The sequence below is a fragment of the Electrophorus electricus genome, chromosome 7 (assembly GCF_041902795.1).
Source record: "Electrophorus electricus isolate QZ-2024a chromosome 7, ASM4190279v1, whole genome shotgun sequence".
Taxonomy (NCBI): domain Eukaryota; kingdom Metazoa; phylum Chordata; class Actinopteri; order Gymnotiformes; family Gymnotidae; genus Electrophorus; species Electrophorus electricus.
This window is the reverse complement of record NC_137503.1, coordinates 25,736,071-25,762,605: the sequence shown is the minus strand read 5'-3', so window position 1 is coordinate 25,762,605 and position 26,535 is coordinate 25,736,071. Positions and strand designations below refer to the sequence as shown.

Here is a 26,535-nt window from a genome sequence, read left to right as displayed (position 1 = left end):
GAGAATATTTTGATTAATAATCTTTATATTTTATGTGTTTAGCCCTTGTTTGTTCTGACATGAGTCTTAATACCTGATAGCAATTCACTTTTACTTAACAAGTTAATTTACATGTGGTAGACCTTGGAAATCCCAGATATATAGATAAGAATGTGATGTCCTTCCATAAAAACATCAAATACATATCCAGGAACTCTTTAACACTTTGTAATGCGATAATGTGAAAACATTCACCACATGCTGTGTTTGTACCACTGATGTATTGTTACAAATGTACATATGTAACAGTGTGGGCGATAAACGCAGCTGACAAAACGGGTGCGAAACACATATCTCCTCTGAGCTCAGCTCGACTCTTCAAATACGGCCATTTTAAAAGAGAAAGCGCCCCTCACGCCGCTGGTGTGAAGCGAGTGCGCTCACAGGGCATTAGCAGAAGAGCAACAGAAGCGGCTGCTGGTCAGCTGCGGCCCTGGCTGAAAGACATCGGTTCCGCATCTCCCCGTCCGGCGGAGAAGCCCAGCCACAGCCTCCCCCGGGGTGAGGAGAGGCAGGCGAGGCAGGGGAGGCGGGGCCAGTGCCTCCACCTGTCCATCTGCACCCCGCTGTGTGATGATCAGTCTCCTCTCTCTGAAAGAACGCAGTGGGGGGCACTCCTCGCCGCCTCCTAAGTAATGACGCGCGGGGAGCGGAGTGCGTCATGCAGCTCTATGTGGAGCCAGCGCGGGGATCCTACGGGCCCCACATGGGGGGTCTAAGGGGCACTGCGGTTGCAGGAATAATTGAGCATGACGAGGAACGATGCAAGGCCCGTTACCATTGCAGCTGAGGTGCAAAAACAGAGCATGGTATACACTGTGGAGAAATCCCAAGCTTGTTGATGAATTTCATACACAGCGGGTGAAATAAGTATTGAACACCTCAGCAATTTTCTAAGTAAATATATTTCTAAAGGTGCTATTGACAAGACATTCTCACTAGATGTCGGTAACAACCTATCCAATCCACACATGCAAAGAAATCAAACCACAGATGTCCATAGGTTATGTGTAATAATGAGAAATGACAGGGAAAACTATTGAACATGCTTACTGAAATTTATTTAATACTTCGTACAAAAGCCTTTGTTGGTGATGACGCTTCAAGATGCCTCCTGTACTGAGAAACTAGTCACATGCATTGCTCAGGTGTGATTTTGGCCCATTCTTCCACACAAACACTCTTCAAATCATGAAGGTTCCGTGGGCTCCTTCTATGAACTCTGATCTTTTACTTCCTGCCATAGATTTTCAGTTGGATTCAGGTCAGGTGATTGGCTGGGCCATTCTAGCAGCTTTATTTTCTTTCTCTGAAACCAATTGAGTTTCCTTGGCTGTGTGTTTGGGATCATTGTCTTGCTGAAATGTTCACCCTAGTTTCATCTTCACCATCCTGGTAGATGGCAGCAGATTTTTATCAAGAATGTCTTGGTACATTTGTCCATTCATCCTTCCTTCAATTATATGAAGCATGCCAGTGCTGTATGCTGAAAAACAGCCCCACACCATGATGTTCCTGCCTCCAAATTTCACTGTTGGTATGGTGTTTTTGGGGTGATATGCAGTGCCTTTTGACCTCCAAACATGTGTGTATTATGGCATCCAAAGAGTTCCATTTTGGTCTCATCTATAGACTATATTCTCCCAGTATTTCACAGGCTTGTCTAAATGTTGTTGAGCAAACTTTAAATGCACTTCAACGTGCTTTTTCTTCAGCAATGGTGTCTTGCGTGGTGAGTGTGCATACAGGTCATGGAGGTTGAATGCATTACTTGTTTTCTTTGAAACAATTGTACCTGCTGATTCCAGGTCTTTCTGTAGCTCTCCAGAGGTGGTCCTTGGCTCTTGGACAACTCTTCTGATAATTATTTTCACTCCTTTGTCTGAAATCTTGCGGGGAGCACCTGATCGTGGCCGGTTTATGGTGAAATGTTCTTCTGGATTATGGCCCCAACAGTGCTCACTGGAACCTTCAGTAGTTTAGAAATTCTTCTGTAACCAATGCCATCAGTATGTTTTGCAACAATAATGTTGCAGAGGTATTGCGAGAGCTCACTGGTTTTACCCATCATGAGACGTTTCTTGTGTGGCACCTTGGTAATGAGACACCTTTATATAGGCCATCAGTTGAACCAGCTGATATTAATTTGCACTAAGTGGCAGGATTGCTTTCTAATTACTGATAGATTTCAGCTGGTGTCATGACTTTCCATGGCTTTTTGCACCTCTCTTTTTTGATGTGTTCAATACTTTTTCCCCTGAGTCATTTCTCATTATTACACATAACTTAATTTATGGACATCTATGGTTTGATTTCTTTGCATGTGTGGATTGGATGGTTTGTTACCGACATCTGGTGAGAATTTCATGTCAATAGCACCTTTAGAAATATATTTACTTAGAAAATTGGTGATGTGTTCAATACTTATTTCACCCGCTGTATAAAGCCCTCGATTAGATTTATATATAAAATCTATAATTATACTGGCCCACACTGACATCTGCAGAAAAATACAGTCACCTAGAGATTCTGATATGTCCCTTAAACAGATTCCCAAACTTGAGGCTATACTCTCACTCGCACTTCTATCACATATCAGTATAATAATAGTAATGAAATGTTTTCATTTCTCCAGCGCATGAACAGAGGCAATAAATAGTGACATCATAGAAACTACTTAAATTATTAATTAGTTGACTAATTTTGCCTCTTTTGATCAATTATATAATACATTAGATTCCTCCCATTCCCGTTTTCTTTCGTTATCTTCAGATTTGTAATTTTACTATCAGTCCTTCTCTGATTTTGAGAATGTGCTACACAGGCATTTTTTTTTGTTAGTCTCGTTGTCTTGATTGGTCCCCCCTAGCGTCTGTCTCCATGGTTTCTCGTGTCTTTGTTTTGCTTGTTTCATTTTCTCTGCCATTTATTTGTATCACCTGTGTCTTGTTTATTAATGCTCATTACACAATGTATCTAAGCCATGTGCTTGTTGCTTTTTTCATTGTGATCCATACCTTGTGTTTTCTCTGCCTGTTATTATTGTTAACCCAGCTTGTCCTAGTTATTTGTGCACATCCCTCCTTATGTAAGTCGTGTTTTTCATTATAGCTTGCTTCCCTTTTTGTCATCGTGTGCTTTGTTTTTTTGTTTATCATGTACCCTGCTACTCTCCGCGTTGGCTCATCGATCCTGGACCGTTCTAGCGACTCCGATTGTGGATTTGCCCTTAATAAATCTTGCTCTTCTCAGCGCATGCGTGTGCCTCGTGATCGCTCCATTTTACGCTCCTGCACTACAGGCATTCAAATCCCATCCCTCAAAGTTGAGGCACTCACCATCCTCCCAATTCTGCGCAGTTGAAGTCCGTTTACTTCCATCTTCATTTCATACCTAAGGGTTTCCTTAAAGCAGCGTGGGAGGGTGAGCCTGGTGCCAGGCTCTCTGAGGAACTCTGGGAAGAGGCCTTGTAGAGGATTCATGCACGCTCTGTCAATGCCAAGCTTCAGCTTCTAAAGCACAAAGATTTGCGGAGGTTGTGTTCTAAGACAAAGCTTCATAAAATCTACCCATCAGATTCTCCAGTCTGCGACCAGTGTACTGGTGCTGGGTGGACCTTTTCTCATATTGTTTTTTGGTGTTCTAAAATGTCATTTTGGGGTGGATATCCTTTATTGGTACTCTGGGGCATATGATATGAACATTGCTAGAGATATTGAATATGTCCTTCTTGGCTGCTCCACTGTCACAATTTCTTTTCCATCTTCATAAAAACGTCTTTAATGTTTGGCATGGTGGCGGCAGAGAGAATTATTGTGAAGTGCTGGAAGGCTGAGTGAAATGGCCTCTTCACTCCATTACACGAAGAACCATTAAATGAAGGCTGGTACTTAAGTTCATTAACATTTGGGGTCCTTCCTTTCAGCTTGTCGACTCCACTTGAGTTGTTGTGGTTGTTTGCAACAAATAACATTTTCATTTAATTATTCATTCATTCACATTTGGATACAACTAATTCACTATTAATTTATGTTGATTGGAGTTTTGTACACCCAGTGAGTTGTTTTAGTACAAATATTATAATCTGGCATGTTTTGAGGGGGGTTTATGGGTGAGAGAGCTGGGCTGGGGTTGAGCTAATAGTGTTGAGTCTGTTTTTGCTTTGTCAAAACTTATATATACACGACATTTGATGTCAATATGTGTATAAAAATATTTTTGAAGTCTTTTAAAATTGTTGTATTTTGATGTTACTTTTTACATTTCATTAAGTGCTGACAGAGAAAATAAATCTAGATTGGTACTGAGATTCATGAATGCTTATTTGTAAATGAAACCTGCTTGAGTAAAGCACACATGGTAGCAAAACCACAAAGGAAGAGCACTTCGGCTGATGTAGTACTTAACAATTACTGTGTTATACATCATCCATAATTCATTAGGAGGGAGGTATTTAATTTTATCCTTGCAATGAATGCAGAAGGGGATATTACCCATAATATTGTATTCAATGCATTGATCTTGGTGGGTCACTCTATACAAGAGAACTAGTGTGTACAGAATGGCAATCAAGTCTCTGTGAGTACAAAAGGAGAGAGAGAGAGAGAGAGAGAGAGAGAGAGAGAGAGAGAGAGAGAGAGAGAGAGAGAGAGAGAGAGAGAATGATAAGGAGAAAGAAAAGAAAGATTAGTGAGGCAGAGAAGAGAAAGAGAGAGAATGAGAGACCTTTTTTCTGATGAATGGGAAACGAAAAAAAATCACCATGGCAACATGTCTCTCACTCACTACAGTAGCTCAGTCTGTCCTGGTTCTTCTGTGCTGTGTTATGTTTCCAGGGAGCTATAATCATCTAGCATTTTAGACTCCTTTGAGCCTCAACCTTAAAATGGCAAATTTACAGGTCAAAGTACTTCCATCCAGCTTTCTGCCAACACATACACGTTTCCTTTGTTGCACAAAGTCCATTACATAATCAATAAACACTTTTTTTCTATATAATGCAATAGCTATTTATCGAGAAGCCAACTTTTCACCAAGCCAAATATCAAGAACCTAATAAAGGACATATTGAACATATTTAAAAAGTGATTATATTGCTTTAAATTAATAATATGTTTTAAAGTAGCTGTTGGAAGATATTTAAATAGAAATATCTTTGTGTAACACATAAAGATGACTAGCATGTTCTCGAAGACACTCTTAGCATCCTCTTGATCTTTCTGCCTGATATCTGCCAGACAAGTTTTCAAAGGTGTCTAATATATATTGGCGGCCGCTGTGAACCTCATCCAAGTACAAAGCCTAGTTTGGGACAAATGAAGGAACTTTCTCCAGCTCCCATACGGCCTGACATCAGGAAATTCATCATGGTTTCTGCACACATCTGAACAGACACAGTGATCAGTCACAATATGAAATTGTACCGTCATTTAAAAAATATTTTTTATACTATTTTATCTGTGAGATGATTGTATTTTTGTACTGATATTTTTACTATTTCGAACTATTCTGCAACTAAAAAGTTTTAAAAAGGGCTTTGTTTATTAAGAACTTAATACGTTAATAGTGTGCCTTTGCACACTATTTTAAACAAACAATGAACGTGTTTCAAAGCGGATATCTTATTCACTAAACCTAAGAGCAATGTCATTTTGTGTACCAGCAGTTTATAATTGGTAGAAAAGTGGTATTACCGCCATCACCTGGCCACATAAGTACAAAACATCTGCAGCAATTAAAAATATATACAACACTGACGGACATTTTAGTCCTCTCTTGATGCACACACGGTACGTCTTTAATTGCAACGAAGGTTAATGATGATTCGAAACTTTAAATTACCCTGAAAGGTCAAACAGAATGCTGTATCTTCCTCGGGATGGTAGCCTTTATTTTGTAAAGCCAGCCAAACCGCATCGTCGTAGCATTTCAAACAGTAGGTGTAAAAGCAAAAGAAGCTTCCCCTGTTTTCCTCAGAGTGCATAAGACTGCAGCCTCCAGCGGAGATAACGTTAACGTTGCTGTAAACTGCGGACATACACGGAATATAAGCACGCTTAGAGAGGAGTACAGCCACTTGTGTGCCAGAAGACGGCGCCAAAACGTCTTACCGACCTTCACGCAGGACAGACAATATTTCTGTTGGACTGACTCATCGCATCTAGTAATCGTGATTAAGCGAATCTGTCCACGTGCTCTCTCGTGAGTGCACAGACACTAATCTAATCACAGGACCTCAATACACTGCCCTTCTGTTGTTGAGATGTTTGTCCTACTGCTCTTCCAAAAAAGGGGCTAAATGTGGAACGCATTTGCAAGTGGGAAAACTGGCAAGTCAGTGTCATGGCAAGTCATGGTCTGGCTTTGTCTGTGAAATTCCGTGAACATCTGTGAAAGAAAAAGTGTTGACACTTGTAATGTCGCTACGCGTTTTTGTGTTTATCACTTTTTGTGTATATGTCAATGAGACATATAATAGTACCTAGTACAGCCGAAGCCGGGTCATCGTATGGCTTTTATACGCTTAACATTACTAATACCATTATGATTTGGGAGTAATCAGTATGCCCCTTTGTTCTTCTTATAATACAGTATGATGCCTCTTTGTTCTTATTATAATACAGTATGATGTTTTGGTAAATTATGCATCATGGTACAGAAACTTTTTTTTTTCAGAATTCCTAAGAAGAGCCTTGTAAATAGTGGTTTAAGGCTAACTGTTAGATTCAGATCACGACTGGCCCTATGTAACTCGTGTAGCTGTGTGCTACTCACTCATTTAGGTTCAATGCCCTAATGCATTAGTACAATTAAATCTTAGCTTTCTAAAAACTGAAAGCGTCTCTTTTCTTCTATTATTGACTCGCCTTCCTTGAAAACGCCGTGCATTTATAGGAACATACATTTTGTAATGTGTACTTTGAAAAGGTTGTATAGATCGCCTCGTCTTCTTTGGTGGAAGGTGGCCCCTCCGATGCTTGACAGCTCTTTTCCACCCTGATTTTCTGCAAGATAAATCACTACTATTGTTATTTTACAGCTGGTGGTATATTTTTAGTTGTTTAGCAGGTTTGGGGTCTGGGTGCGGGGAGGTTCATGTTTATTTTATTTAAGACTGTTCATGTGAGTTAGGTTGGGTGATATGAGCAAAGTCCCCAAAGTTGAAATGAAACCTACACCACTGTAGTCGATGTGTTCTATATATTTACATGGGGGGTTATAGCTAACACACGGGCTAATTATAAAAAGACAGCATAGCCTACAAAGCATCAGGTTTAGGTAATGCATTATACATGTTACAGGAATTTATTATACAATAGCCTATGTTCAGAGGGTTACTGCTTTAGCGTACACTCACATTTAGAGCTATAGTTCCTCCGCTGCAAAGCAAGCTGCTCAAATCGGTATCACTACACACTTTCATGCCACGGGATTAATCATAACTTGAGTAAATCTACGTTACAAATTAACTTGTTAATATTTGTTGCACTTGCAAGGCTTTGTAAAGACAAAACCTAGCCAGGAACCTTGGTTAAAATAATCATGCTTCGTGCGACAGGTCAAAACTGAACATGCCAGTCGGTCCTCATTGTATATAACATAGATATAAAAGTTGATGCATAATAATGTCTACTGATGTCTTCATGATAATAAAAGATTAATGCTTAATGCTAATATGCTATGTAAATAAGGCTGAACAAAATTACGACGGGAAGACAAATGAAAGCGCCTCATTACGCGTGCGCGCGCTCCTGCTCGCGCTCAGCACTCCGCTCTCCACGCCAGAGACCAGAAACTTTTTTTCTGCGGTTGGTCAGCACATCATGAGACTGTCCGTCGCTTTTCGCCATGCTTGCCAAAGCCATTCAAACACGCATAGGTCCATGCGTGCATTTAGACCACAGAAGACGTTCGTGCCGGCGAATACCGGTGGGGTTTTCTCGCTACCGGTACGAAGAGCTTCGTCAAGCAACGGGGCCGGCTCTGTCGAGCCTCCCATCGGGCTGCGGAAGCGTCGGGAGCACGAAACGAACAGCGAGGGCTCTGAATATGCGAGCGCCACTAGGTAAGGACCATAGGTCTAGTCGTTCCTGGACACTGCCGTGTTCGCGATTGATCCAACACGTTAGCGTTGTTCTCTGCTTGATGTTCTGCCAAACTTGGCTGGCTGCAGGCTAATCGGTTTGTTTGCATCGCCCCACGTGTTGCCGGCGTTTCAGTAAGCAGAAGTGGGAAGAAGCCGCTGGCTGATGTAACTCTTGGCCATCTCACCGTCAGGTTCTTACCTAGTTGCCTCTTCTGGGTGTATTTATTTCCAAAATCGCAAGAGGAGTCTGCGATTAGTCATGTTTGCGGTTATATTTAAATGTATTGACTATTGAATGAGCCACTGGCAATCGAGTAAATCTTTCTGAATGCAACCTTTTGAATGGGAAAAGCTGTTGGGCCAATCAAACTGATACATTTTTTTTTACATACGCGGACTGCATATGCAAAATTCAGAACCTGATCTGAGATCAGAACTTTTACTCTGCCCAGTCACCCAAGTCTTAGACAAACAAGACTTTATTAGCAAGATGATCAAACCCTCGTGGAAAATTGTGGGCAAAAAGCACTTAGAAAAACTCTTCGAAATCTTATAATATTAAACTACTTGCATAAGGAAGGAAAGTTCTGTTTTAGGATAGGTATGCCTTGTTTCACAGTTCTTGTTCTTTAATGTGTGGGGAAACTAGTTAAGAAATATTTGTCTCTGAAATATTTTTCTTTTAATTCTCTGAAAATCTTACACACACATTAATTTGTAAAAGGCTATTATTCCATGCATAGCCCCACTATTATTCTATGCAGTCAACCATATTTAAAACTTTTAGAAGATTTTTAGGAGATTTGTTTCATCAATAATGTGATAAGCTCTTAATTTCAAGGTACCAGGCTTAATTCTCAACTACTCTGCACCCATCACTGAACTGGCTAGTTAACCACACAACCTCTTTATTTACTGCTTTAGATGCACCCAATTAAAGAAAACAGACAAACAAAAACACCAGGTGTGATTATCTTCAAAGTCACAGACTACCTACCAAAAAAGTCTCCCTGGAATGAAAAAGTCTGTTGCTACCTACCGTACACCAGATGCTACACTGTTCTGAAGAGTAGCGATGCTGAAATGATCTGAGCAGGATCTTGACTGCAAAGAACTACCTTTCAAACAGAACCTTTGCTGTTCTTGCACCTTTTCACTGTGATGAAGAATATGTGGCACTGGAAGGGGAAAAGGTTTCAGTATGACTAACGCTTAGAGATTACAAACACACACAAAAAAATATTTGTACTCCTAATTATTCTGAGGCTACAGTTAGGTTGACTCAGTCTGTAGTTCAATTTATAACCAACTAGCCACACTAGGGTCATATAGACAGTGGTATCCTAATCAGTTGGAGTGGTTGGAGGATGCTGATTATTCGGTTGGTGAGAATTGTTTCAATGGAAATATAAATGCTGGTTACTGCCCATTGCATAAACTCAGTCCCTTCCTGGGCAAATTATTACCATCATCTAATCACTTCAAATGATTAGATAGCGACAAGTAGAACGTGTCCCCCTCATGCAATTTCCTGTACTGGTGCTGCCTGGTTCTGAGACAGAGACCCACGCTGCACTGCAGTGAGCTCATCATATTGGCTCTTGGTGCTGGTAAGATTAGTTCTTTAAAAATATTTGCAACTTGAAATTGATCAGTACATTTTTTGCTAACATTCAGATTCTGATTGTTTAAAGAAATCTTTAAATAATATCCTGGTATTAACTATCATAACAAAATTGCCTAACATCTTAGAAACTAGGTATTACTGTTAACAAAATTGAGGACTACAACTGAAATAAATGAGGATGATGTCTTCTGGACTTGATTTGAAGAGGTTAATTAAAAAAAGAAAGCATCGTTTAAGAATGTCTTCCCTCCTGCAACAGAGCGGATTATATGGTTACAGCAGGGTCATCTTCTGTACTTTCCTGATCTGTCTCTGCAGCAGGCCTGTAGCTAGTCCTCCTATAACCAATTACTTGGGTATTCTTCCTAATTTGTAGTGTGTGCTACTGAGGTTTTAGGCTTCTTTGTCCGAGTTGCTTCTCAGTTGCCCACTTCTCGTCCAATTATACAATTCATTGCTGTTTCTTATCGAAAGGAGCGAGAGATTTGGGCCTTAAAAAACAGAAGACCCCAGGTCAGATCATGACTCAAATTTTGGCGTGTGTATTCCAAAATGTCACCACATTCAGTGTGTCTGAATGAATGGACTGCTATTAAACAAGTGCGCGCGTATCTCCAACAGGGACGTTGTCCAGAGGAGCAGAGAGGAGCTTGCTTCTATAATCAAAGCTCATCCAACCAGTAAACCCACCTTAGCTGTCATACAGGTGCGTTCCTGGGCTTGTGCGTGTGTGCGTGTGTGTTCGTGTGTCTGTCATGTAACATAAGTGCACTGTCTGCTCTGATCCATTTTGTGTGTGACAGGCCGGTGATGAAGACGGTATGCTGGACACAAATAAGAAAATGGCCGGAAAGGTACGTCGTCTTTTACCAATAAACATCCTTCATACTTAATAAGGAACTCAAAAGTGCTTGTAGGGTTCTAAAGGTTGTTGGTTTGTCATTATGCATAGACGCATGCTGCAGTGTGTCGTGATTTCCTTCCTCTAGGTTGGCCTGAATGTGATGCAGATATGTCTGCCACGGCACTGCGTCGAGGAGGAGGTCAGTTACAGAGATGCGCTCCCTTCTTAGAGCACGTAGGGTGTGTTCAGACATGGTAGCTTCGGTTCGATTAAATGGCGGACTGCTCCGTTAGTACGGTTCGTTAGCACGCTGCCTCTTGACCGCAGGGGCGTGACAAGTGAAAAAGGAATTGGATCACGACTATTTGAGCAGGCTGGTCTCCATCCTCTCACAATCGAAATCTGGTGCGGTTCGTTTTAAATATAAACACAGTATGGACCGAAGGCACCAAACAGACCAAATACAGGAAGTGATGTCACCATAAACACCACATGTGAGGAGTGAGTGGTGGGGAACATGCCCCTAAAAGCCCACATATTCAAAATACACTTCCTGCAGCAGTTTCAATTTCTGTTTTGCCTCCTTAATGCATTTTGACAGCTCTTTCTGAGATTTCACATGGTAAAAGTACCACCCCACATACACGAAGCACGTTTAGTACCACACAGTTTGGTTGTCATTATTGTAGTTATTGTAGAAAAATCCATGTCATAAAAGCTGCTTAATCAGGATGTGAGGTATGAATCTCACTTTTGTGTACATCTTTTGGTTCGGTAGTAAATTTCAGTGTGAATACTAATGGAAGAAGAACTAAAAAATAGCAGTGTTTCATGTTCTGCTTTGGTTCAGAACAAGGGAACCAAACTAGAAACATAAATCCTTAGTTTCAAACTAGCACGGAACAGCTCACGTTTAAATTCCATCGTCCTCGTGCTCTTTAACCACGTGAAGACATGGTGTACGTTATTCATCAGTGACGCGCACAAATTTAACATGAACTAGTCCAGGTCTAATTCATGAAATCATTTCTATATTATTTACAAAGGACATGCCCAGAATTGCCCTCCAATACGTAATATTTGCATTAAACACGCCTTAATTCATGCAGGTGTAATGCTGCTAAGCCAATAATAGGCAAGCATTAAGTTAATCATCCTTATGGACATCCATCCTAATCCAGAGAAGCGCTTCAGCTTCTTTGCTTGCTAAATTGCGCTTGGTTCAGCTTGGGCCTGTGTGGCGCTGCAGGTGATGGACGAGGTGCAGAGGCTGAACGAGGACCCAGCCGTCCACGCTGTGCTCCTGGCTCTTCCCCTGTCCATCCTGTCCCGGAGACTCCTCAACACCATCAAGCCCGAGAAAGACGTGGACGGGTACTTGCTGTGTGCACGGTTTTGGAGCCTTGTCTAAAGCGGCGTTGCCCGTTGCTTGCGAGTGTGCTGTACGTGGAAGCAAATGACCGTGTGTGTGTGTGTGTGTAGGCTTTCAGACCTGAACGTGGGTCGCATGATATCAGGAGACCTATCAGAAGGATTTCTATCACCTGTGGTAGGAGCTGTGATGGAGCTGCTGGCTAGATACGGTATGTGTGTGTGCGTGTGCGCAGGCGTGGGTGTGGGTGTTCTTTCTTCTTTAATCACCACCGCCAATATGCCACGCCACGTTGTCCAGCCAGGTTGTCCAGCCAGGTTGTTGCAACTGCACCGCTCTTGCAGAGTGACACTAGCGAATGCCAGCACTCACAGCCCATCAGCTATTCAAATACTGGAAACGAATGGTTTGTGGAACAGTAGCCGGAACACAGCTGCTCCTTGCCTTTGCGCTCAGATGGTCCCTTGGCTGGGAAGCGGGTTGTGCTGCTTGGGCTGGAAGGGCCCCTGAAGGCGATTTTCCAGAGCCTGCTGGAGAGGGAGGGCGTGGAGGTGAGCGCTAGCCAGTGGAACCCGGATGCCCTGCAGAAACAGGTATGCTATGCTGGATGGGTTAGCTGCGGGTGAATCCACCGTTGGAGCTTCCTAACTAATCCATCCATTAAGGTGATTTCAGGGTTAGTCGATTATGTGCTGAGTATCCGCCAGGACTCTGCCCAGGATGCCAAATGGAGGACTCCTGAGTCCTGTATGCTTCAGTAATTCCTTGAGAGTGAACGTTCCTCTACTTGCACTGTGAATTTGTGACGCTACCTCTGTGCCAGCAGGGGGCAGTGCGACTTCATTTGGCTCAATCTTCACTGAAGTTCAGTTGCACTTTGTACATTCTTACTGATGCTGACTGATGAAGACCAAACATTAACTTGATTAACTTAAGGTTATGCTACTAGCTTACTACTTATTCTTAAAGTTCAATTATTTAATGTAATTATGCTAAATATTAATGGACTCCAATTCTAACGTACTATTCCTTCAGATAGTGAGTGGGTGAAGAGTTAAAACGGTTCCTCTAGTCCCTCTTGTTTACATGTCCTTTTTCTTTGTCAGGTCAGGCAGGCGGATGTCCTAGTGGCAATGGGGACTGGCCCCGTGGCACTTCCTCAGACCTGCTTCAAACCCGGCATGACTCTCATTAACTGTGGGCCTGCCGTAACGCCAGGTGCAGCCTGGAAAAGGGGTGCGGGTGTGTAAAAAGCATCTTTAGCATTGCATATCAAACTTAATGCAGTGGTCTTTTATTTAGGATTTTGCATCTTCATTTGTATGAATGCTACCAATTTGCCTCGTCACCTTAAACATCCTCTTGTAGCCTATAACTAAAAGATTTTTCACCCAGAGCATTTTGTGTGGTATCTTCACTGTCTGCTATCTCAGACTTTTTTAAATATTCAGCATAAATTTGGCTCCGTGCACGCTGGTGCCTGCTCTGTCTGCCAGGGTTCTCGGTCGGTGTGGAGCAGAGGGTGGAGGCTGAGTCCTGGGCGGAGATCGGCCCGCTGAGTGCCGCCCTCAGGATGCAGGTCGGGCATCCACTGGCGTATTCTGCCTCAGTCCCAGTTTAGTGGGAAATTACAAATCTGCTGCTGTCATAGTCCTCGTCCTCGTCGTTCCTTAACCACGTGTAGACATGGTGGACATTATTCATCAGTGACGCGTACAAATGGGCACACATTTAATATGCGAACTAGTCCAGGTCCAATTCGTGAAATCATTTATATATTATTTACAAAAGACATACCCAGAATTGCCCTCATATACATAATATTTGCATTAAAAACGCCTTAATTCATGCAAGCCAATGAAAGGCAAGCATTAAGTTAATCATCCTTATTCGGGGTGGAAGGAAGTAAATCCATAGGAAAAGAGACATTTAAGCGAAGTATGAAGGCCAGCATGTTTAACGCGTGAACGGTGTTGGGCCATTTCCTGTTTGAATGTGGACCTGCTCCCACAGAACGTGGTGAAGAGCTTTGCTAGGTGGGCGGAGCAGCAGCGGTATCGGCCATGGACACTGCGTCCCCTGAAGCTCCAGCCGCTGTCTCCCGTGCCCAGGTACACGCCCACTGAGCGACCCCACCTCCTCTCGCTGCCATGGGGCGACGCCCCCACTCAGTCATTCACTTTTTGCAAATAATGGATGATTATGACAATGAATGAATCAGAAATGTGTACCATTCCTGTCCACCCACCCACTCCTCGGCTTTGCGCCTAAAATCCGTTTGGCTCTCCGTGTTCATCTGTCTCCTCTATTCCTGTCTGCAGTGATGTGGAGATCTCCAGGGCCCAGGTGCCGAAGCCCATATGGCAGCTGGCTGAGGAGGTGGGCCTACTCCCGCAGGAGCTGGAGGCCTACGGCCGCTCCAAGGCCAAGGTCGGCCTTGCGCTCCTCGCACGTCTGCGCCACCAGCCCAACGGCAAATATGTCCTGGTGGCAGGGTGAGATGGCTCCCTTCTGGGCTTTGGCTTTCGTAACATACCAATGTGGTCCCTCTTTATCAAAGCTGTGACTTCAAATGTTAAATTTTTATTTTTTTTTTGTCGTGCGTCAGCTGATTAGTTAGTCTCACTTATTGCTCAGCATTTCTCATAGGTGTCGCAGCGGTAACAATGACGAGCACTCGGTAGATGAGTGAAGTACCAGATCAGATGAAGCTTGACAGGTGCATATGGGTTCACAGAAGACAGAGAGAGGCAGCCATGCTGGACCAGACAGAACTGTGCATCGCCTCGCACGGCGCAGCTGAACAGCAGAGCACCACGCCGATGCCCCACAGTTCCCCGGGCCGTGCCAGCGCCGTCCATTCCTGCCTGTGTTTGGCCAGGGGCGCAGTGCCCTGAGGGCTCTTATCTGTCCTGACCCCCCTCGGAGGCCCCCGTTTCATCCGTGCCTGTGTGACTGTGGAGGCGGGCCTGCCAGGGGCCCGGGCACTGGGCTCTTTCATGTGTTTGGGGAATGTGCGGATCCCCCTTTTCTGACCCCCCCCCCCTTCCTTCCTAAAGCACGGCTCTTTGTTGTTCCCACGGACCCTGTGAAGCCCACTCCCTCCACTCAATTACTGTCAGCCCCAGCAAAACCTTTGGTGTGGTGCCAATGGCTGGACTCTGCTGGGAGAGGGAGGCTCTGTTGGAGGAGCAAAGGGCTTGTTCCTGACAGTATGCAGAGAACATTATGGATGGTCCTTGCGTCCTCCCATTCACTGGCCATGCGTGAAGTGTGTGTGTGTGTGTGTGTGTGTGTGTTTACTGTCGTATGTTTGTCTTACTACGGCAGGATCACTCCCACTCCTCTCGGAGAAGGAAAGAGTACCGTGACTATTGGTCTGGTCCAGGCACTTTCTGCTCATCTCAAGCTCAACTCCTTCGCCTGCCTGAGGCAGCCCTCTCAAGGCCCCACATTTGGAGTCAAAGGTGTGTGTGTGTGTGTGTGTGTGTGTGTGTGTGTGTGTGTGTGTGTGTGTGTGTGTGTGTGTGTGTGTGTGTGTGTGTGTGTGTCAGAGAGAGAGATTATGCTGAAGCTACTGATTGGCTAATCAATGATCTACTTATGTGTATACTTGGGCGTGCATGTCAATAAAACGGTGTGTTTGTACATGCTCTGCCTGGCTCTAACTGTAGGAGGTGCAGCGGGAGGAGGCTACGCTCAGGTCATTCCCATGGAGGAGGTGAGGAATCTCAGGCAGGATGTCTTGTGGAGCTCTCTGCACACACCCAGCACCCTGCACAAAGCGAAGCAGGATGCAGTGTGCACGCACATAGGCTCACTTACAAACACAGGACATTCGATACAAACAGGGTGTCCAGCCCCCCGCACACGGCTGCTAAACGTGGCAGGGTCAATACAAATGCATCGTGCCTTCGTCTTCACATCTCTCTCTCTCTCTCTCTCAGTTTAACCTCCACCTCACTGGCGATATCCATGCCATAACAGCAGCCAATAACCTGGTGGCAGCGGCTGTCGATGCACGCATCCTTCACGAAGCCACCCAGTCAGACAAGGTACCAAAGACCCTCATTCCATTCATGATGACAGAATGTGATAAAACGGTTCATGAAAATATGCGAACGAACATGTTATTGGGCGATGGGGATCACTGTCAGATCCCAGGCATACTCTTTATTCTTGGGTTTTGAATGTTATGCACCCTTTTGACAGCACAGTATTCAGAAACTTGAGTCTACAACCACTTTATCAGAAACACCTACCTTGCACACCTACCCTCAGTGTGTTTTTACGTGTCAGTATCACTGTACGTTGAGTGGCCTGCCACCCATAGAGTAACGCTTCGTAACAGACGTGGAACCACTACAGGATGGCACAAATTCTATATGGCAACAGGTTGATTATAGACTAAACCGCACACCTACATGCTAATAAAGTCGACCAGTACTGTACACTTTAAATTTGCTTTGATCAAAGTACAATTGCATTTTTAAGTGACAATCTAAAAATTCTACTTAAATATGCTGATGGCTGTTATACTCAGGCCGAACACCTCAAGTGCTAAGAGCCTAACACGCGCTGTCCTCCTCCGCAGGCCTTGTACAGAAGACTGGTGCCGACCATTAACGGTGTGAGACGCTTCTCTGCCATACAGCTGCGACGTCTGCAGGTGAGCTTTTCTTTACGGTTGCAACTGTACCCCAGTGGGGCGTCTTGGAGACTCAGCAGCCGTGAGTCAATAGCAGAAAGCCATACTCAGAAACTCTCGGGAGAGAGTAACTGCAGTATCGCGTCTCTCCGACAGGGGTCCTCATAACCCAACCGCAGACCTCCCACTCCCATCACGACTCTGCTTCACACGGACGCTTTGAATTTCCTCCTAGCCTGTTCGCCTCGCATGTCGGCCTTCTCGCCCTTTCTTTCGCCGTGAAAGTATTTAGCATCATGTGCGCGGTTACAGAGAGGAGTTAAGAGGCTTACAAAAACGCGTTTAAGGACATCCGAGACTTTGCCGGTTCTCATAAAGGGAGCGGTAATGTCTTGGCGCTTCGGCCGTGTCTGTCATTTCAAGAGAGACAGACAGGAGAAAAATTCTGATTTCTGCGTCACATAATCGCACGCTGTCGCATTTGTAGAGGAAAGGTAGGTTATAAGAACATCAGTGTTTTGAGAATCGTGAGCCAAAGAGCAGTTAACGTGATCTAGCATGAGCTGGATTTGTAAAATAAGATTAACAAAGTCTATGGAGACAGGGCTCATCGCGTCATCGGATGGGGAAACCACACCCCTCCCGCGGGAAACGAAGTTTCAAAGGGAGTAAATGGGAAATTATGGGACACATTGTCTTGAAACAGTACCCGTCCCACCGATGGAAGGGCTAGAAATGTAGAAAAACCAGCTTCCGTGATTTTCTGTCCAAACTGAAAGCAACCCAACAGAATATCCAGCCGTCACTTATTTTGACCATTAGCCGACCAAATCATCTAGTCTACTATTAAGTTATTAGCACTCCTGTTATCAATATTATCAATACATGATATCAGTTAGATAGCTTAACTATAGCTACCTAACTAACTTAGCTTGCGAAACTAAAGTATCTGGGGGAGTTGTATAGCTGCCAATGTTTTTAAACATCAAATTCTAAGATGGAGAATTAATTAACTTTTCGATCTACGAGACAAAATATTTGCTACACACACGTGGATTATCATAAAGTCCCTGTAAGAAGGTGACTTAGTCCTCCTGTCGGTTGATAGCTTTAAGACAACTACGATGTCTTTTCGGATTCGTTTTGCATCATGGAGTCATGTAGAACCTTAAATCAGGGAGTTTAATCTGCGTTTTGCACCTCACCACGCAACAGCTTTTTGATGTATATCAAATTTAAAGGCGTTCCATCTCTATACTTATGACTTGGATGAAGGTCCGATCTCATCTAAGGAGTAATTCCTGCAAAAATCCAGACAATTTCAAAGAGTTTGCAGACTTTTAAAAAAAACCTTCTTGGTCTCAATCATAATGAGTCATAACGGACCACAACTGTCCGACAAGCGAGAGTGTGATGGAAAGGCTGCTTTCTCTAGTCTCTAATCGCAATCTTATTGTTCTCCTTTTTAATCTTTCCTCCCAGCGTCTTGGAATCAACAAGTCGGACCCTGGTGCCCTCACGCCGGAGGAGGTCAGCTCCTTTGTTCGCCTCGACATTGACCCTGCAAAGGTCACTTGGCAGAGAGGTAGGAGCCGGCACCCCGTCGGGTCTCGTCCAGCTGTTGGGTCCTTTGGCAAGCTGCTGCTTCAAGATGGTCTCTGCTTTTGTTAGCGAGGAACTGTATCGTCTTCGGATCATTTAAATGCATCAGAATTTCTGAGGCAGATCTGATTTGGTCATGCCATCGCCGGCGTTCAGTATTCTAGTGCGGAGAATTCCCCACTGCAGAAACCGAAGCGGGACTGATATTGTCAGCCATCCGACAGAGAATGCTGCAGTCTGTGGAGTGCTGTGTTGAAACATTAGCAACACACCAGTCTGTCTAGGAATGGCCATAAGAATGGTGATAAATGACTTTGGTTATGTCTGTGGAACATGTGGATTCTAGGTCATAACTTGGGACCTCCTGCAGTGGACTGAGTCTGAGTGGCCAGCATGTCTGGGCCTGCAGGTTTGTGTGTGTGTGTGTGTGTGTGTGTGTGTGTGTGTGTGTGTGTGTGTGTGTGTGTGTGTGTGTGTGTGTGTGTGTGTGTGTGTGTGTGTGGACGTTGGAATGTTCTCGCCTCAAACTCTCACACTTCGTGCTGGCAGGGTTCGGCTGGAGTTGCCCACTGTCCCAGTCAACCACCAGCTCCGGTCCCCTTCTTCTGGCCCCCATAATGCCTTTTAGAGAACTGAAAGCTTCACAGAAGGGAACTGAAGTGGCTTAAAATCCACCAGCTACTCTAATTGGAACGCGGCGTGCTGTAGGTATCGGCTGTTCTTTCTGTCCCGAGCTCTGAGAAGGAGGATTGGCCTGGGATCTAAATAGAACCTTATTTGTATGATTCGGGTACATTTGGGAACAATATGGTTGTTGGTTTGCATCCGATCATGTTCAAACTTCCCTAAAGCCTCTGAATATGTGCATGTTTTCAGAAAAAAAGTTTGATTCATGCAAACAGAAGACGTTTCTTAGGATCACTGCCAAGTTAATTATTAGTTAATGCTCAGCACGTGTATGATGCACAAGTGTAGTGTTATCTTTATATTCATCAGCACAGCGGCTGGTGACTAAGCCATTAGTGGACATTTTCTGTCCACTGCGCGGAGTCAGCGTTTGGCACTCTGGGAGTTGCTCTCTGTCTGGTTTGAGGCACGAGGGAGACTGAGGTGCAGGGTGCAGCTGGAACAGGAAGTCTCCATCTCACAGGCCCCCGCCTGGGAACATCTGTTGTCTTTAGCCCAACACGGCCCACTGGGAGAGAATGTTTCAGTGACTGATGGGATATTTACTCGGCAGGCTCTAGAGTGTATGCTCGGAAAAGAGCCTTGGAAGACTGAGTCCAGCTTTCCACCTCTGTCAGTGGTGGCGAGGCTTCTCTAAGATCACGTACAGCCATCACGGTTTGTGTATGCGTGAAATGCTTCCTTTTAAGCCTAACCGATATTTGTTCACCCGTTTATCTTTAATGCAAATGCTGTGATCTGACCAGTTCTGTGGTATCTTCATCAGAGCAGTTCCACGCTCACTGTAGTTTTCATCATCATTAGATTTGATGACAGAATACTGTTGTTTGCTCAGTAAGAGTTTATTACGTTCAAATGTTCAGTGAGACAAAAGGAAGTAAGACAACAGATGCTTAGTATGTTTTAGCTCTTGTTGGTAATGACCTATTTACTGTGAAGCCTATAATTGCTTTGCACATGCAGCTGCAAGATGCCCCCCGCCCCCCCCAAAAAAGCTCATCCGGCCCTTTGGGAGTTTGTCCAAAAAAAAAGCTGGCTCCACTCAAAATGGGAACTTGAAGCATTCAAGGACTCGCTGTGTCTTCTTAGGTCGCGGCGCTCTTGGCTCACCCCTTCCTGTCGGGCAGCCGTGCACGAACTGTCCCACTCCCGCGAGGTGCAGGGGTCCACCTAGCTGGACAGTTGCATGTCCAGGCAGAGCCTGACCAGCTCCCTGCCGCTGCCAGCCCCTCGTCCGGCCGTGGTTGCTCGGCGGACCTGGTGGCCGGTGCCAGGGGTTTTTAGTGACGGACATCACGAGCTCCTTCAGAACAAGCAGAGCCACAACAGAACAGCTAGATTTGTGGTGAAATCCGATCCTCCCTTGGCATAGTTGTGTTGAGAGATGTTTTTGTTGTTATTGTTGTTTTCCTCCAGAATTGGGAAATAACAGCGCTTGCCTCATTTTCGACAGTGATCGACACCAACGACCGTTTCCTGCGGAAGGTCACCATTGGCCAGGCGCCCACGGAGAAAGGCCACAGCCGGCAGGTACGTGCGCGCTTCCTCGGCCCAGCCCCCTTTCCTGGGAGAGCTCGGATCCTCTGGCATGTGGGGATCAGCGTCACTTCTCGGTGAAGTAGTAGTATGTCAGCAGCTGTCAGGAATGATAGCTGCTAAAGCTGGCCCTGGAACCGGCGCACACCTCAACAAGAAACAGCTTGAGGGAGAGCGGGTGTCACAGATGGAGACAGGGATAAAGGGTTGTGGTCTGCTCCAAACCGCTCCTCGCTAGCCAAACACGTGTTTCTCTCCCACTGCAATCAAAGCAACAAACCCCCCACATCACAGTCTGTAGGCCCAGAGGGCCTTTGCTGTTGGAGAAAACGCGGTGCTTGTGCGCAAGGATCGGGACACTCGCATCCCTTATGCAGTGTTCATTAGACTCAGGAACAGTATTGTAGAGGGCCAGCTTGTTCGTTCTCTCTCTCTCTCTCTCTCTCTGACTCTCTCTCTCTCTGACTCTCTCTCTCTCTCTCTGACTCTGGCCTCCACCCTTCTCCACCTGCTGCGTTATGTAGTTGGTGTTTATTGAGGGTGCTGCTACACCAGGACAGGTTGGCCCTCCACCAGTCAGGCTTCTCTTTGACTTATGTGCGAGTTATTTACTGTTTAAGATGGCTACTTAGATCATGGCAGCCGGCCTGTGCGTGCGCTGTTCGCATTTACTGTGTTTAATGTATCAACTATTCAATATTTAACCGTCGAACAAAACTAATGGCAAGGTATTACTCACACTGTGTATGTGTGTGTGTGTGTGCGTGCGTGCGTGCGTGCTACACCTTTCCTGCAGACTCAGTTCGATATAGCGGTGGCCAGTGAGATCATGGCCATCCTGGCTTTGGCGGATGGGCTGGCGGACATGAAGGCCAGGCTGGGCCGCATGGTGGTGGGCAGCAGCAGGAGCGGGCAGCCCGTGACAGCCGACGACCTCGTACGTGAAGGGCCCGGGGCTCCAGGTGCCGCCTTTACTTGGATGCTGATGTTTCTGCGCTTTCTGTCTGCCTCCTTCAGGGTGTAACTGGAGCTCTGGCTGTGCTGATGAAAGACGCCGTCAAACCCACCCTGATGCAATCGCTGGAGGTTTGACTTTCCATTTCCTTCTCACTAGATTTTCTCTCATTCTCTCATGTTCTCACCTCTATACACACACACAGACGTGTGTATACACACATATGAGACATGGCGGTTCAGATTTAATGGAAACACCCAAACCTGAGCCTCTCAACGGTCTTGAAGCGATATGAGAGGTATGATGTATGGAACACACACTTGCACATCTGGATTTTGTGCAGCAGTGGGAGTGAGCTTCGCTGTCCAGACTGAGGAGAAAAGCTGGAAATAGTGTTGAGAAATTCTTGAAAACAAATTATTTGAGGGATTGCTTTCAATTCATAATGACAAACATGCTAATCACTTAGGATTAATGTTTGGCATGCGCACGATTAATGTGTGCGCGCGCGTGTGTGTGTGCGCGCGCGCGCGTGTGTGTGTGTGTGTGTGTGTGTGTGTGTATGAATGAGCGAGAGGGACAGGGACTTGAGAGTTGAATGTTTTCGGAGGCTTCAGTCTTGTTTTGTGGAATTTGTCCTGCCTGGAATCGTATCGGGACGGCCCAGGCAGCAGAGGATCATGGGACTGTGCTGGGGGGGGGGCAGCCTCAGCATGAGCGAGGAATGGCATCTGTGTTTTTGCAGTTGGACGCCAGTGATTGACACCAGAAACAAGGAAGAGAGATGTATGTGTGCGTGAGAGAGAGAAAGAGAGAGAGCGAGAGAGAGAGAGATGATTCTGATGCTATCCTTTTCATTGTTAAAAACACAAGAATTTGACTTCTCTTTCACTTCCTAATCGGAGTATTAGTGTGTGCGTTTGTGTACTGGCTGCTGTTTGTACCAGTGAAGGATGGTGTCATCTCTGTCTGAAGCCTCCACCCCATTCTGGTTTTAATTTTAATTTTGTACTTATTTTCTGTTGTTCTCTCTCTCGCTCACGCTCACTCTCCCATGTTGTCCTCCTTTTCTCCATCACGGAGCAGTTTTATCTTTGTTAAAATGTTACGAGGTTGGTGAGTGTATGCACGCACGTGAGCACGCGTGTGCCCTTTTACTTCCTGGATCACTTTTTCAGGAGGTCATTTTAATGGAAATTAAACTCCACTTTCTTTACGCACGCCCGCGCGCGGTGATGGATGAAAGAGTGACTCAGCGATAAAGGAAAAGAAGAATGTTGTCAGAGGCCTAGCAGCGGAGGAAGTGAAAGCGAGATCTCCTCTTTCCGTCCTGCTCCTGGAGCGAGGAGAACTAGTCACCCTGGTTTTCCCACCACGCTTCCCTCCTCTTCCTGTGCCCGGGTGACTCGAGCGCTCGGCCGCTTGCTTTTCTACCCCTGTTTGTCCTTCCGGGCCTCCTCTCATGTGCCGGGTCGCAGGTGGCCTGCTGGCTCGGGGAAATGACCTCTGAACCCGAGGGCTGCTGGTTCAGGTCGCAGATGTTCCCAGGCCGAAGTGAGACATGAAGGGAGATGTTGGGAGGCTTCCTAGCAGAGTGGAACAGCAGCTGAGACATTTAGAGCCATGTGCACATCTATACATTTCAGTGAATGCACGTATAGGCAGTTCTTAAGTCAAAAAAATATGTCTCGGACGCTAGCGGGAAGACTGGGGGTGGGGGTCCATGTTGCTTGTTTTGCTGTTAGTCACCCTATGCCTCTTGTGTTGGGACAGGGAACACCAGTGTTCGTGCACGCAGGGCCGTTTGCTAACATCGCCCATGGCAACTCATCCATACTAGCAGATCGGCTTGCCCTCAAACTGGTTGGAGAGGAAGGCTATGTGGGTGAGTGACACACACACACACACTTCAGGATTCTACTGAAGCTGTAGTCTCTGTCGTTCAGTATGTATCTTGTTCACAGAGCAGCAGTTGTCTGATAGCTGGCCCCCTGCACTAATAAGGTGCGTCAGAGGCCTTTAGATATATTGCGGTAGACCCCTCTACTTCCCTTGCTCGCTAGCTCGTACGTCTCGGCCCTGTGCTGGCGCGGAGGTGGAGTCGTGGGGCTTTAGGAAGGCATTCCTGCTTACAAACAACTGGATCTCGTTGGCTTCAAACCCACAGAATGTTTTTATAGCTGAACCCATCTAATCCTCTTGATGACAGCATAGTCACTGTCTCTCGCTCGCTCGCTCCATCTGTCTGTGTGCGCAAGCGTGGGTGTCTGTGTGTCTTGGACTGTCTCAGTCTATGGCGAAAGCAGCACCAAGAGCTTGTAGGCTTCCCTGCTGCTGCTTTAAGGCCGTCTAAGGCAGGTTGAGGAAAGGCTGCCTGGAGAGGTGGACAACAGGAGGCAAGCACTCGCCCATATAGCACCCGGACGCAGGGACGCGCTTGCAGCATCCGCCGTGTCCACGAAGCTCATCTCTGGCTCTGCAGTAGTCTGTCTCTGTGCTGGAGTCTCTGTGCTGGAGTCTGTGCCAGGAGCAGCTCAGGTTTTTTGATGGATGGAGCAGAGGCCATTTCTCCTGGTTAAGTGGTGGGGCTGCTCGAGGCCAGCAGTGAGCTTTCAGCTGCGTAACCAAGTTGGTCCTGCGGTGTGCTGCCCCTGGCCTTCAGGTGAAGGTGTGTGTGTGTGTGTGTGTGTGTGTGTGTGTGTGTGTGTGTGTGTGTGTGTGTGTGTGTGTGTGTGTGTGTGTGTGTGTGTGTGTGTGTGTGTGTGTGTGTGTGTGTGTGTGTGTGTGATACCTTATGCTCCAGTATGTTGTTTTTGAAGTATGTTCTTTCAGGAGCCATCTGGTACTCTGGAGCTCCTCTCCACTGCAGTAGTGCACTTTAATGTAGCTAATCATGGCCCACGATGCATTGCAGTTGGACATTGAAACGGAAGGAAAAAACTGCCAAGAAATTCCTCTAAAATCCAACTATGCTTCTGCTGTATTAATTTAGATGTTTAGCTGTGAGCTAATCTGTGGTTTGGCTGGACGGCATCGTTGGACTGAGACAGACTTCACTGGTTCCTGACAGACAGCTTCCCTACAACACCACGTCGCCTCATTTTCCCCGTGATGTTTCTCTGGGGAGATTCTTCTCCAGCCCACACAGCTGTATGTAGAGTAGCAGTGTGCAGAGTATCGGTTATTCTGAAGTTCTTAATCTATATATTACAAATTATGAAATGGAGCACTTTTCTCGGTCCTTTTGATATACCGTTAGGCACCCACTTATTTTTGTTAAAACGTATGCGTCCCTAGCTGGTAATCCCCATAACTCATTTAATACTCACATAAATGCACATCGCGCACATGTGGGCACATTTCAAACATGTAGCTGTAGCTACAAGAATCATTTTGCTTGTTGCTTGTTCCCATTTTGAGATTACAGTAGATCCAATAAAGACTCCTGTCTATGGGTTGAGCGCAGGCCTAATCTAAAAGGTTACCTCGGTTCACATCACGATGCCAGACCGTGACGCACGCACGCACGCAAGCGTGTACGTTTACACACAACCAGTAAGCATGCCAGGCCTCCTCTGTGGAAATAACAACATTATTCCCCCAGCCCCCAATCTACTACCACGTTCCCACCCCACTGCGGAGCCTGGGAAATGGAGCAGGAAGCTCAAAGGGCACCGAGGGAGGTGGCATGTGGAAATGCCGCACGCACAGACAGACAAACGCACAATGCATTTTTTTGCAGTCAGCTCACCCTTCATAACCGCAGATTTCAGTTAGGTGTGCGATCGCATGTAGTAAACAGACATGCTCAGGCCTGCTCCAGAAAGGCAGGAGAACATTTGGTGCTTCGCAGTTTTCCTTGGAGTCCAAAGGGAATTAAATAATTGGTGTCATTTTAGTGCGTGTGCACACGGGCTCCACCACACATACCAGCGCTGCTTTTAAAGCCCATTACCGCCAGTAGGTATCAGCGTGACGAGCGTTTAGCACACTTCCTGATAACTCCAGCTTGTTCGGTACGCATCATCCGCAAACCAGGAGGAGTGCAATCCAGCATAGCCATGGCGACCGCCAGCCACAAGCCTACTTGGGAGAAGCTTCCTAAGCCAAATGGTGATTTTGTTTTGTTTTGTTTTTTTTGTGTGTTGGCAAATGTGTAACGTCTGTTGTCCGGCGGTTCTTGAAGGTTTCAAGCAGAGGACGGGGTGCATTCTGGGACAGTAAGAGCGGTTTTCACCACACGCTTGTCTGGCTTTGTGTTTCCAGTCAGCAGCGTTTGGGGGAATGCGAATAAACTCGCACTTTCACTCTCTCTGTCTTTCCCCTTCTCAGTGACGGAGGCCGGCTTCGGCGCCGACATCGGTATGGAGAAGTTCTTCAACGTCAAGTGCCGTGCCTCCGGACTGAGGCCCGACGTGGTGGTGCTGGTCGCCACCGTCCGAGCTCTGAAGATGCACGGAGGAGGCCCCAGTGTAAGCGCGCGCTTGTGCTTCCGCACGCTCATTGTCTCGTACTCTTGGTGTTTACATAGTGTCATAGCGTTTACACGTGCCTTCCTGAGGTGCCCGCGATGAAATATTCTCTTAATCTTCCTTCTTGCCTCTTCTCCCTGGCCGCGTGCCGCATACCTGCGCGTCGGCTCCGCCTTCTAGCAGGGCTTGCCAGGAGAATGGCACATAATGGTTTTCTGCTAAGGAGACGTAGTTTTCCTGTTTTTCTCTTGCAGGTAACAGCAGGGCTTCCATTACCAAGAGAGTACACCGAGGAGGTAAAGATCCCATCGCACCCCGCACTCACCACCCAGAGTCGTTTGTACCGATCACAAATGACTTGCTTCGAATCCTGTAGGATTCTGAGTATGGCTATGTATTTATTTCCATATAGCCCAAAACATAAGCACCTAGACCTAATGGGCTTGTAGCGTTGTGCAGTTTGAAGAACTCAACGTTTGTCAGCTTGAAAATGTTCCGAACGCCAGACAGCGCTTCCTCGAAGGGCAGACGGGTCAGAGCGGAGGAGCAGCTGCTGAAGTGGGCTTCAGGGAAACCTGCTCAAATATTTGTGTAGAGAATCTAAGTTGTATCACCTTACTCAGTCAATAAGGAGAATGAAGAAGGAAAGAATTGTTGAAGTGCATGA

General features: G+C 45.8%; 1 protein-coding gene across 9 annotated transcripts in view; it reads left to right on the top strand.

Moving 5' to 3' along the window:
* Window positions 1–7,422: 7,422 nt before the first annotated feature.
* Window positions 7,423–26,535, top strand: part of mthfd1l (methylenetetrahydrofolate dehydrogenase (NADP+ dependent) 1 like) — a 29,907-nt gene continuing 10,794 nt past the window's right edge. The window contains exons 1-22 of one of the 9 annotated variants that reach the window (XM_035524297.2): window positions 7,423–8,104; window positions 10,374–10,458; window positions 10,556–10,606; window positions 10,742–10,795; window positions 11,846–11,970; window positions 12,079–12,179; window positions 12,425–12,561; window positions 13,075–13,210; window positions 13,465–13,547; window positions 13,982–14,079; window positions 14,290–14,463; window positions 15,299–15,435; window positions 15,643–15,689; window positions 15,916–16,023; window positions 16,563–16,637; window positions 18,099–18,201; window positions 20,359–20,435; window positions 21,238–21,378; window positions 21,459–21,527; window positions 23,170–23,281; window positions 25,729–25,868; window positions 26,123–26,164. In XM_035524297.2, the coding sequence (XP_035380190.1) occupies window positions 7,707–8,104; window positions 10,374–10,458; window positions 10,556–10,606; window positions 10,742–10,795; window positions 11,846–11,970; window positions 12,079–12,179; window positions 12,425–12,561; window positions 13,075–13,210; window positions 13,465–13,547; window positions 13,982–14,079; window positions 14,290–14,463; window positions 15,299–15,435; window positions 15,643–15,689; window positions 15,916–16,023; window positions 16,563–16,637; window positions 18,099–18,201; window positions 20,359–20,435; window positions 21,238–21,378; window positions 21,459–21,527; window positions 23,170–23,281; window positions 25,729–25,868; window positions 26,123–26,164 (2,493 nt within the window). In that variant the 5' untranslated portion in view covers window positions 7,423–7,706. The other 8 variants (XM_081716894.1, XM_081716895.1, XM_081716897.1 and 5 more) reach the window with 8 other exon arrangements.